This window comes from Scardinius erythrophthalmus (assembly GCF_964197995.2).
Source record: "Scardinius erythrophthalmus genome assembly, chromosome: 7".
Lineage (NCBI taxonomy): Eukaryota > Metazoa > Chordata > Actinopteri > Cypriniformes > Leuciscidae > Scardinius > Scardinius erythrophthalmus.
This window is the reverse complement of record NC_138227.1, coordinates 14833685-14846520: the sequence shown is the minus strand read 5'-3', so window position 1 is coordinate 14846520 and position 12836 is coordinate 14833685. Positions and strand designations below refer to the sequence as shown.

At 36.0% G+C, this 12836-nt stretch overlaps 2 protein-coding genes across 24 annotated transcripts in view; both read left to right on the top strand.

Moving 5' to 3' along the window:
* The window catches only part of phldb1b (pleckstrin homology-like domain, family B, member 1b), a 74947-nt gene extending 62343 nt beyond the window's left edge, over window positions 1–12604 (top strand). For 20 of the 23 annotated variants that reach the window (XM_081371369.1, XM_081371378.1, XM_081371379.1 and 17 more), the window contains 9 exons: window positions 46–162; window positions 339–441; window positions 1764–2049; window positions 5595–5685; window positions 5787–5933; window positions 7412–7631; window positions 8315–8400; window positions 8608–8637; window positions 10811–12604. In XM_081371369.1, coding sequence (XP_081227495.1) covers window positions 46–162; window positions 339–441; window positions 1764–2049; window positions 5595–5685; window positions 5787–5933; window positions 7412–7631; window positions 8315–8400; window positions 8608–8637; window positions 10811–10951 — 1221 coding nt within the window. In that variant the 3' untranslated portion in view covers window positions 10952–12604. The remainder of the gene's footprint in view (window positions 1–45; window positions 163–338; window positions 442–1763; window positions 2050–5594; window positions 5686–5786; window positions 5934–7411; window positions 7632–8314; window positions 8401–8607; window positions 8638–10810) is intronic. The other 3 variants (XM_081371372.1, XM_081371373.1, XM_081371374.1) reach the window with 1 other exon arrangement.
* Window positions 1–12836, top strand: part of LOC308693715 (E3 ubiquitin-protein ligase TRIM39-like) — a gene marked incomplete at both ends in the record, with an annotated part of 764022 nt that overhangs the window by 164244 nt on the left and 586942 nt on the right. The window lies entirely within an intron of this gene.

Genomic DNA, 12836 nt, shown 5'->3' with positions numbered 1-12836 from the left:
AAAAAAGCATCACTTCGACTCACGTCACGTTTTTCTGGCCTGCAGGTGTACCGCTCTCGACTGGACAGTGATACCAGCCAATCGTCACTGAGACCGAAAATCAGCGCTGGTCTGTCCCCCACATACACTTCGGCTACACTGGGACGCAACACTCCTGCCAGGGTAAATACTAAATTGACCTCTTGCCAGGGTAAATTCTCTGTTACACCCCTGCCAGTGTAAATAGTGCATTTACTCCCCAGTTATCAGAATCTCTTGCATCATTTAATGTGGCAATTTAGTCCCCTCCTTATTGTTAAATACGCTGGTGGAAATAATTGTTTGTTTTGTTTACCCAGAGTCCTCTGATGGTTGCCAACAGCACCGGGAGTCTCCCACGCAACCTGGCAGCCACCCTGCAGGACATTGAGACCAAGAGGCAGCTGGCTCTTCAGCAGAAAGGTAATGAGAACAACAGATTGACAGCGGATATTTTAGAGCTGGTTGTAAAATCAACACAAACAGCTGATGAGCCGTCAAACTTCAAGAAATATCTAAACCGAAAATATCATCATTTACTCACCTTCATGTTGTTCCAAACCCGCATGCTTTTTTTTTTAATTTCCACCATGATTTTTTTATTCTCATATTCATAGTGACCATGGGATGCCAATTTACCCATCTCTTCTTTTGTTCTCTTCTTTGGTTTTGTTTTAACCCTGCCCTCGAACAGAATTCTTTCCCTCCATGTTTGCGCCCTCTTCCAGAACGGACGGTCCCACAGGTAGTAGCATTGGACTGCCGTTCATCATAATCATCATCCTCAATTCTAATTCAACATTTTGTGCACTTCCTCCCCCCATTGGAATGGGCTTGACAGTGTCCAAATGTTCTTTTACCCATAATGTTCTTTTTTCCGCTGATGGCATTCTTTAGACTTATGTATGGAATTAATCGTGCATGGATTGGAAGATGATATCAGTGGTAATCTATAAATAAATAGTTTAGATAAATGGTTTCATGCACTTTTGAAAGCTGCTCTGCTAGTCAAAAGTTAACTGAATTTGTTTGTAATGATCTCAAAACCTTCTGATTTAATTTGAGGCTTATGCTTAAATGCTTGAAATGACTTTTCATGCAAATATACATTGAACCTAATCCTATTTCTTCTAATGAATGAAGACAAAACAAATTTTTTTTAATTTGTTAACTTTTTTGCAGTTACTACATAATTTCCATATCAAATCATTTTATTTTATGTTTAATTTAGTTTTTTTTCCACTATTACTTTAACATTTTTTGTGGTTACTACACAATCAAACAGAGAATACATTTTTAATTAGTTTATTCGGTTCAGTTATTATTTTAATTGTATCCATTTAATTTTTAATTTGTTAAAAAATTATTACATTTTGATGACAATGATTTATATTATTATTATTTTTTTAGTTTTGATGACTTCGGTATTCTAAAATGTAATTAATTATGAGTAGATGAGTTTAAACTTTTGACTGGTAGTGTACAAAGGGATCTTGAATCATAGGTATTGCTTGGGCTTTTAATTCAGCACACATGCATTGCATATTTTATGTGTGTATGTGTGAGGCATGATGGAGAAAATTGTGGGCAAACTGTGCCATCCTAAATGGATGTGCAGGAGTTTCAAAGCACTGTGTAGTCTTGGCAGCTATCTTTGACCTATAAAATGCTTAGTTTGTTCAGTTTTGGGCACTTCTATCCAGTTTGTTGATCTGACTCTCATATATGTGTTTTATCTCCATTAGGTCATCAGGTTATTGAGGAGCAGCGGAGACGTTTGGCCGAACTGAAGCAGAAAGCTGCAGTAGAGGCTCAGTGCCAGTGGGAGGCGCTCCATGGCTCTCAAACACATCTCAACATTCCCTTTTCCTCAACCTCCGCGCCAGTCATGCACCACTCCATCCTGCACCACACAGCACCCTCTTCTGGGGAACAACCGTACGACACCCTCAGCCTGGAGAGCTCGGACAGCATGGACACAAGCATCTCCACTGGAAACAACTCTGCCTGCTCTCCTGACAATATGTCCAGGTTCGACATTTCCATGTGCTTTCCTAAATCATTTTCTCAGAACGCTTAGTCAATGGCTCTGTGACAGGAACTTGTGGCGGCCCTGTGGCTTTTCTCTACATGCCTGTCCCAAGATAAATGATCAACCATCTGCTTAATGACTTTTAGTGAGTACTCTCCAAATTGAGATTCCAAATCATAGGGAGCGTATATGAATCACATTTCTTATATTATTAAAGCTCATATAAAATCAGTTTAATTATTTGTTTTAATTATTTAATTTTCATTTTTAATATGTAAAGCAAGGTCATATCATTTATTCTCATTTTAAATTGCATTTATCAGTAATTGTGAGGGTTTTGAGTATGACTAATTATATTAATTTAAATAGAAATAATACAGTATTTTGTTATAAATATTGTAGCTTATATAAAATTATAATGTACACTATTGTTCACAAATTTGAGGTCAGTGAGATTTTTTAAATTTTTTTGGATGAAGTCTCTTATGCTCATAAAGACTGCATTTATTTGTTAAAAAAATACAGTTATAGCAGTCATATTGTGAAATATTATTCCAATTTAATATAACTGTTTTCTATTTTAATTTACTTATTCTATTTTAATTAAATTCTATTTTAATATATTTTAAAATGTAATGACAAAGTTCAAAATTTGAAACCGAAATCTTACAGTTTTACTGGGACTTGATCAATTTAATGTGCCCCTTGATGAATAAAAGTATTCATTTCTTTCACACAAAAAATCTCCAAACTTTTTAACAGTAGCATATATTATAAAAAAATTATATTACATTACATTCATGTGAAAATGTGTAAATTAATGTATATTTTCGATACATTCACGTGGATGTAATAGCTCAGTGTGTAGGGAAAGTATGAATCATAATGCAGCAACTGTTCTTCATCCCGCCCACTTTCTTGCGAAAAGGAAAGAACAAATGAACGACTTTGATGCCTGAGGCTACAGATTAGTTTGTTTCTGGGTTAAACGGACTCTGTGAAGACACATTTAAGCTTGTAAGTTGTTGCTGGGTTAAACGGGCTGTGTGGAAACGGTCGTCTTGTCAGTTTCCACTTAACAGGGACAGTCAGAGCGCACATAGGACTAATTGGGCTTGCAAAAATGTCAACAACTGAAAAGGCATCTTCCATAAACACAATGCCTGAGGTTTTACTGTTTGTTGCTTAACCACCCTTCCTATCATAAAAGAACTCCCTCTTTTTTTGTCTCTGCTCTTCATCAATCCCCTTTCTGCGTATAAGAGTATAACCTTTGTACTTGTACATACAGATATGGCAATAACATGTCCTGAAATTTATAATGAACAGATTAGCAAAATGAGAAAGCAAATAAAGGTTTAATTGGTTGCAAAACCAACAATTAATGAGGTGCAAACACTGACACGTGACACCAAGGTTGAGCGAAATTCAGAATTCAGTTCATGTGTGTGATTTGAAGGGAATTGGTCACGCCGCAGAGGATGTTAGAAAGCAATTTGATTTGGAATGACAGGAAACGAATGCTCTAAATTGTAATTCAAAAAGATTCAGTAGTCACATAACAGATTTTCTTCTTCACAAAAAAATGCATAATTAATAAGGCAAGCCCGCTTTGTGTGTTTGTCTCCATTTTGAAGACTTCAGGGTAAATTAAAATTAGAGAAATGTTGGGGATGAAGTGCATCAGGGTTCATAAAATAAAAGTGAATTTATTCAATATAATTAAATGCATGTATATGCATATACAGTATATAAAATTGATTTAAAAGCTAATTTATTGATTATTAACATTAATATTAATGATTAATATATCATCTTTTTGTGGAATTACCTAATATACTATGAAAAAAGAAATGTAATCTATTGGTTAAAAGATTAAGGTCAAAAGATTGTCTTCTACTCACCAAGGCTTCATTTATTTAATCAAAAATACAGTAAAACAGTAATATTGTGAAATATTTTGCTATATAACTGTTTTCTAATTTAATATTTATTCATGCTGATCAGCATTTGTTTGAAATAGAAATAATTTTCTAACAATAGACGTCACAGTAGGCGGGAGTCACACGGTCACACCCACTGTGGAGCAAAAAGAGCGAGAGGCAGCATTTTGTGAATGCCGCGAATAACACACAAAACACATCTAAAATGGAAAAAGAGCTGTGTGATCGGCTGTACAAATAGATTCAACAAGAAATCGGAGCTGTCTTTTACAGATTGCTGAAAGCTACAGGAGAGAGAAGCAAATGGATCGCTGCAATTCACAGTAACTACTGAGGCAGAGAAACGTGTTTTTCGTGTCAGAGATATGTTGAATTTTGGGGTAAAATACCCTAGGTCATATTGTATTGACAACTCATCAATTAAATACTTACCATCTTACATTCTACGTAACTAAAGTTTTTGACAGCGTTTATTAAAAAAAAAATCCATTATGATGATCTTGTGTTCTACAAAGGGGGATGGTTACCTATTTTTTCCTTGCAAAGCAAGTTTAGATCTTAGATCTTAGAGCATTCACAGGCTTTGCTTTATGTATTTCCCCAGCGTCTAAATCAATAAATGTCAGGAAACACAATTCTTGGCAACATGTTAAATGTCCATGGACCACTGGGTCTTTGGTGAGTTGTGAGGAACACCGTCGAGTCCAACTGCCTTTAATTTAAGAAGATGACCGTTTGTTTTACTCCCATTTTCGCAGTTTCCTCTATTTAAAACTAGTCATGTTGCTGGATGTTTGCCACTCAGTCCAGAATGAAATTGATGTCAATGCATACCCTCTATATTAATGTATTTACTATCAAGGAATAAAAGTATTTATTTATAAAAAACGTACTGACCCCAAACTTTTCTACGGTAGTGTATTAAAAAGCCTACAATTATAGCCGTAATATGAATTTCTTTGATGGAAACATTCCATTTTAACTGTACTTTCTTATATTCATACCTGAATTTCAAAGGCGTTCCCAGTTCAGTTCTGAATGGCCCACAACCCAGTTGGACACTGACATATTGTCTTAAGTTACAAGCTTTATCATGGGAAATGTGTGAAGATGTTGTAAACAAACGCCTGTAAAGTGCAGTGGAGCCGGACCGGGGCACAACGTCTTTGCAAACAGAAGGCCTTCAGCTGTTTCTCTCTCAGGAGAGTATTTGTTTACTTGAAATGTTCTCGAGCTGTTTGTTTACTCTTGTCTTTATAAAGCTTCAAGCGAGTCTTGGATTCTTCTCAAGAGTAATCCACTACACATTTTCTTTTTCTGTGTTTATAGTCCACATGTGCTTCATTTAATGTTTCACGGCAGATGCTTGCAATCCAGCTGTATTTTTATATAGTATGACGAAATGTTTCGTAATCCACCAGTCTCACTGCTACTGGTCTCAATTCCATCATTCACCAAAGAGATGACCGAGGGGTAAATTCACTGAACGGTTGCGCAACGACTATTTAAATGGCTGGCTGTCTTGGTTCAAACATGCATAGAGAATCCCCCCCTCAGTATAGTTGATGGAGACTTTGACTGAAGTTTTATGTGTTTCACAGTGCCAGTGGTATGGATGCGCTGAAGATCGAAGAGATGGAGAAGATGTTGAAGGAGGCACATCTGGAGAAAGCTCGACTCATTGAGTCCAGAGTGAGTCGTGGCATCTGTGTACAGTCACTTTCAACTAACAATATTCATCTTTCTTGACTCTCAGTCATGTCTAATAACCGCTGCCCTCTTTTGGCCCGCAGGAACGAGAGACTCAGACCCGTAAACTCATGCTAGAGGAAGAGAGGAGAAGAAGGGAGGTGGCGGAGAAGCGACTGCAGGAGGAGACGGTACACAGACAGCAGCTGATAGAGAAGGAGGTGAAGATGAGGGCCAAAAACTTCTCTCAGGTGAGTTTATTGGGATTCTACAAGGACTGACGATTTAACGGATTCATGTTGTGCAATTACTTAATTAGGGATTAGGGTTTTTAGAGATTATTTGAATTTCATATGATTTTGAAAAACATTTATGCCATTTTTAATAAAAGATTACATTTATTGACTCTAAAAATGTCATGTGTAACCATCAAGCAAAAAAAAAAAACAGTTTTCGTACACTTTACATGACAGTGCATAAACATGCTTACATATAGTTCACAAGACAAAATGATACTGACCTTGACACACAGTCACCATGAGGGTCTGTTTTGTTTTTTCTGTTTCTGCATCAGTGCTGGGTAGTAACTGATACTGATTACATGTAATCTAGATTACGTAATCAGATTCCAAAAAATTAAGTACTTGTAATTAGATTGTATACTTATTTCTTAAAAAAAACGTATCACTTATATATACATACAAAGTATTCTAGTTGTGTGAAATTGCACACACAGACAAGACACTTGTCAGGTGCCTATAATTACATGGAAAATTGGGAGGCCACAAACATTTGACCACTGGGTTTACAGAAATCATTTCACTTTTAAGGAGTGTTTTCACAACATTGCATATCGAATCAACTCCTGACGAACACTTAACTATTATATGAATTCTCAATGAGTAAGTCATTTAACCATGTATTGCTATGTCTTTAGAAGGCTTTTGTCTTTCAAACTAATTTATTATCTTTTTTTATTTTTTTCATTAAAATCCAGTCTGGGAAACTCTGACTTAATTTAATGTTTAATGCACTTCATGTTCATGATAAAGAATGTTTTTTTTTTTTTTTTATATATCAATATGGTACAATATCTTATTCAATTTAATGTGATAAACGAGTTAGGTCAAAAGCAATCTAAAATTGATCAAAAAGTAGTCCGATTATATTCAAATGTGTAATGTAATGGGTTATGTTACTAATGTTATGTAATTTAGAAACAATAATTTCACTTTTTTTTTTAATGATGCATTTAAAAATACAATTATTTCAGGACAGTTGTATCACCCTGATATGTTTTACCTTGTGCCACACCAAAAAATATCGAAAAGGATTTTAATTCAGAAAATTAAAAACATGATACTCATTAAAGAGGTGTTTTTAAATGATGGAATATATGAACTGCATTTTTTAATAAATTAACTGGTAACACTTTACAATAAGGTTTATATAACATTAGTTAACTAACATGAGCTAACAAAGAGCAATACATTTATACAGTGCAGTAACTTTAACAAATACAACTTTGATTTTAATAATGTATTCGGCAATTTTAAAATGAACATGAACTAAGATTAACTAAGTATTGTTCGTTCTTAGTTCTCGTTAACTAATGTTAACTAATGAAACCTTATTGTAAAGTGTTACCAATTAACTGATTGGACCAAAAAACACATCATGTCATTTATCCTTTTAACAAAAATCTGAACCACATCTTGTTGATTTCCAGGCCCGTCCGATGACACGATACCTGCCCATTCGCAAAGAGGAGTTTGACCTCCGCTCCCACATCGAGTCCTCAGGTCACAGCGTGGACACGTGCTACCACGTGATTCTCACCGAAAAGATGTGCAAGGGCTATCTTGTCAAGATGGGAGGGAAGATCAAATCCTGGAAGAAGCGCTGGTTCGTCTTTGATCGCCTTAAAAGGACTTTTTCCTACTACGCCGGTATGTGTACCGCAGCGTCGCCTCCCAGCATCCTCCTTACTGTGCACTATGCTAATGCAAGTCTGCAAACGTGTCGTTACGCTTTGGTCCCCCTGAGGTTGGGGAAAGAAACGAGGGCAGAACAAAGAGTGGATTGTGGGTGAATCCAGCAGTGGGGGGATACGGATAATTAGTAATTCTTAAGCTCACAGTGGCTGCCATGATTTCCGATAGCCTCGGGTTAGCTAGGGGCATACAAATAACCAGAAGCCCGTCCGCATGCTATCTGATGGTGATGAAATCTGCCGCAATGCTGAGGAAATCGTGCTCATCATCCAGCCGTGGCGCTCGGCAAAGCGTGAGCTCTCGCTCTTTATTTTTTTACGCGGACTGAAAATGAAGGGGTTGCACTGCAGTAACAAGGTCACATCGGTGCTTACCGGATCATTATTCTCGAGGGGAGTGGGGGCTTATTTGGTTTTGAAACCTTCGCTGTGCAAAACATTTGTGCTAATCAGTAGTTTTGCCTCGGTTTCCAGTAAAAATACTTGGAAATGCTTGTTTTTCGGAGAACACGTCTTGTTCGCTTTTGCTTTTTGGGTTAATGCATCTTGTTTTGATATTAAAAACAGAAATATTGCAATAAAATTCTTATTAAGAGAACGATTTTTCGCAGCGTGACATCTCTGTTCTCCCGTTCACAGATAAGCATGAGAGCAAACTGAAGGGCGTCATCTACTTCCAGGCCATCGAGGAGGTTTACTATGATCACCTGCGCAGTGCCACAAAGGTACGGCCCTCGATCAGACCCTCGCATAAGCACAGCTCACATCTCCCGCTGGTTTTCTGCTCTGCACTCCTATTGCACCATTTCATTTGATCTTTTTCTGTTAGCTTCTTTCTTCTCTTTTTTTTGTCTCTTATGCTGTAACTCTGCTGTCAATGTTCCCCACCCTTCTTTTTCTTCATTCTTTTGCTTTGCCGACTGTTTTCACAGAAAGGATTTTTCAATCTGAATTTGACAAACGTACGTATCACTTCTCCACCGCTATCGCCCTATCCTGCATGTTTGCTCAGAGGAAAGAATTGCTCTAATTCTTGCATTTTTCACACACTTAACGCATACCTTGTGTTGTGTTGTTTTAAATAACTGAACTATTTGCACTTTAACTGAGGCCAGTATTTAAAGTGGATGTTTGTTTTTTTGCATAATTACTGAGGATGAGAGTATAATGCAATTTACTAACTGTGCATTTCCCTTAAGTGTTTCTCTGCTACTCCCACCTGTGATGAGATGATAAGTGTGTATATATAACGTAATAACCCCACAGAAGCAGTTTTGTGGTATATTATACCCCATCAGCTTAACATAATTGACACTTTTTATTTCACAATTCAGACTTTTTTCTCACAACTGTAATTTTATCTCTCGGAATTGCAAGTCTTCATCTCACAAGACTTTTTTTTTTTGCAATTACGAGTTTTAATTTCACAATTCTGACTCACAATTTCAAGTTTTAAAGTCTGAATTTTGAGATCTTAAAAAAAAAAAGTAATTTTGACTATCTCACAGTTTGGATTTTTTTCTCGCAATTGCAAATTTTATAACTCGCAAATAAACTCGCATTTGCGAGTTATAAAGTCAGAATTGTAAGATATAAACACGCAAATAAAAAAGTAATTGCGACCTTTTATCTCACAACTCTGACTTTTTTCTCGCAAATCTGACTAGCAGTTGTGAGCTATAATTCTGACTTTTTTCTTGCAATTGCGAGTTTATAAAATCTTCATTCAAATCGCAAGAAGAAAAAAAATCTGAATTTTTAAGATATTTAAAAAGTCGCAGTTACCTTATTATTCTGTGGTGGAAACAAGCATCTATAAGAATCCCTTTGTCATTTGAATTTTTTTTTTTGCCTATTGAATGATGTAATATGGTCTGAAATGCACTTTAATAATGAGTGTTTTGTTGAGGAGAACTAATTATCATATTTTAACAAGCACCTCCTACTCTACTTATGCAGATGTGTTGAAATTAGAGAAGCTAATGATTAATCAATGATTATTAATTAAGTGGTATGAGTTTCAATTAATCCATTTTAGCTCAAGAGAGATCAGTAAATGCGTATCTGAGTGCACGCTGTTGCTTGTGCTGCATGTGACGTAGACATACAAGAAGATTTGGCTTTTAAAAACAGGCTCAAAGTAATCAGGAGCACCAATGTCATAATAGTGTGTTGGAATTAAACAGCTGGGTCAAAGGCAGTGCATCCAATCAAACACTGCAGCATTTTGGTGCCAATATATGTCACTTGATAGAAACAGCCAAATTAGGTATATGCCAGCATGAATGTGACATGACACCTCGTCCTCCAAAACCATGAGCAAAACTAAACAAGGTAAAAGAAAATACAATCAGGAGACAGGCGAGGATTAACAAGCTTTGGTGAATTATTGAATGCCGAGAGCATGAAACCCAAAAAATTCAAAATACATTAAAAAAACAATATCAGTTTTACTACAATAAACATAAACTTAAGTTCAAAATGTGAAATGTTATATGAAATATATAAATATTTCTATATTTAAATGACTATATATTATTCAGAAATATTATATAATACACTTATCCATTCAAATTAGTATCAATACTTATAAAATTAGTAAATTATATTAAATGAAATTATACCAATTTGATTAAAATACATTAAGTATATATCAGTACATTTGTTTAATTATATTATCATAAGTATTATAATTTTGATCATAGTTGTTTGATTGTAGTTATTAAATATATGTATTATAAAGTATAAATAAAACAAATATATTATAAAAATATGTACAAGACTGTTAAACTATGAAAAATTATTAAACTATATTATATTAAATTGGATTCATACTAAATATAAATGTATTAAAATACATTTATCAAAATAAAACATATTTTTTCTTATGTTTATTTAATGAACAAAAACTATATTATTATAATATTTATTTGAATTGTAGTTAAAATAGTGCATGTAGTATTTGGAGTCCTCCACATGCACTTTGCATGATTCATTATTTTTTAATTAAAGTCAATTAAAAAAAATCCTGAAAATCGGCATCCCTAATGAATAAATGGCAGATAATGCACTGAATAGAAGATGCGCTTCATACGTGGCTCCCTCACTGATCTGATTGTGTCTTTTTGAATGCAGAGCCCCAACCCCTCCCTGACCTTCTGTGTGAAAACGCACGACAGACTGTATTTCATGGTGGCCCCCTCCGCTGAGGCCATGAGGATCTGGATGGATGTGATCGTGACAGGAGCCGAGGGCTACACGCAGTTCATGAACTGACAGGAAAAACTGACCCGCACGTCAAAACGGAAACCGTTCGGCAGGGAGACTTTAAATAACCCACACCTGTTATTCCCAACGAGAGGAAAAACTTGATTTTGCTACTTCCTTTTTTCTCTTCTTCTCGTGTTTCCTGAAGATGTTATATATCCACTCAGCTGCACAGACAGATATCCACCAGAGGTTTTCCACGTCTGCCTGGATTGAAAAAGGGAGCTCTAGAAGACGAAAAGACCCGGTGAACCAAACCTGCAGGTGGTGGCTCACTCGCCATCTACTAAAATGCCTTTTTGCCGTCAGAGATATTTTTCAGTTGCAGTTTATCTTGTCTGGATGTGCAGAAACATGTAATAGACTTTCATTTGTAACGTTTGTCCCACTATTTCTTTTCAAACATAATGGGAAAAATGCCAAATGACATCAAGCCATTCTGGAATAGTATTCTGATCAAAATTAGATGGGATTGACCGACACGATATGGCGAGAGAATACCGCCGTACGTTTAAGTGATGTTTTAAATGACATTTTCAAGAGTATACTATTCACATTTAAAGATCCCGTATCACAGAAACAAAGACTTAATCCACCAAAGCTCACCTACCAGCTCAGGAGTCTATATTTATTGTAGAGGGACATCAGCGACTCCTGTCCAACTGTATCCCACTGTGTTCCCAGCTTATTCTTTTAGATATAGAACCTCAAACACATGCACACACTCCACATACAACAGTAGAGTCTATTTGCCAAGTCCTGACAACTTGATCATGTGATTTGACTCCCAAGGGAGGCAGCCATCTCCTATCACTGCCAGCCTATGAGAGTTTGGGAATAATTGCCACAGACAGGAGAAGACGAAACAACATCATAATCATGCAAGTCATGCAGTGCCTTGATATTGTCCCATATTTGTCACTCTTAATATTTGAACTGTGACACTAGTAAAAAATTGCTGGAATCACAGACTTAAGGTGCGGTCACATTAGTGAAATTTCACTAAAAGGGTCAATTGTCAATAGTTGTAGCAATGTACAAACCAAACAGCTTTCTGTTTGCCAATGTGGAAGATTCGTGAATCGCACATTTTTTTGTGGGGAATTCTTTCGCAAATTCCAATTGTGTGGATTCCTATTGAAATGACCGCATTTTGACACCGAAAAACTGCCAAACAACGGTAAATGTGACCGCATCTTTATTTCATGTGATACACAGTGGGCTTTACTGTTTTAGGAGATTGTGAACAGACACATACTGTACTTTAAAAAAAGATGACCTATTTAAATCAGTCAGATACTGCTTTAATACAATTTAAGGAGCTATTCAAAGGGTTGAGTAGCTCTTTAAGTGTTATTAATGTTGACAGGTAGGCTTTTAACTAGTCTGCCCAACCTTGTGTTTGTTTTGGGGAAAATAAAAATGTTTATTTATGGTTAGCGAAGTTATCGAGCAGCTATGACACTGTAAAAAAAAAAAAAAAAAAAAGACCAACAAAGTGTTCTGCTCTTTCCTGAAACCAAACGGAAATCTACAGAGAACTCAAATCAACGTGAATAATTAGTCTTCATTTTGCGTGTAAGATGTCCGAGTACTATCACACAACTAGCTGAAAACAGTGTTGTAAAATGTTGAACATGAATACAGTCACAGTTTTCCTTGTTTCGAGTGTTTTTTTTTGTGTTTATTTGCCTAATTATGAGCTATGCTAACACAAACTTGCGGGAAAGACTGAGCCCAGAGGTCACAACTAAACTCGGACTTCAGATGTAAAAGGGCAAGTGATCCTCACTGCCGTAATTAACAATGCAACACAACACAAGCAGAAGTCTTGCATCATAGCGACTGTGTTGTTTTCATGACACCAGACAAGAGTCGCATGCTAAATTAAAAA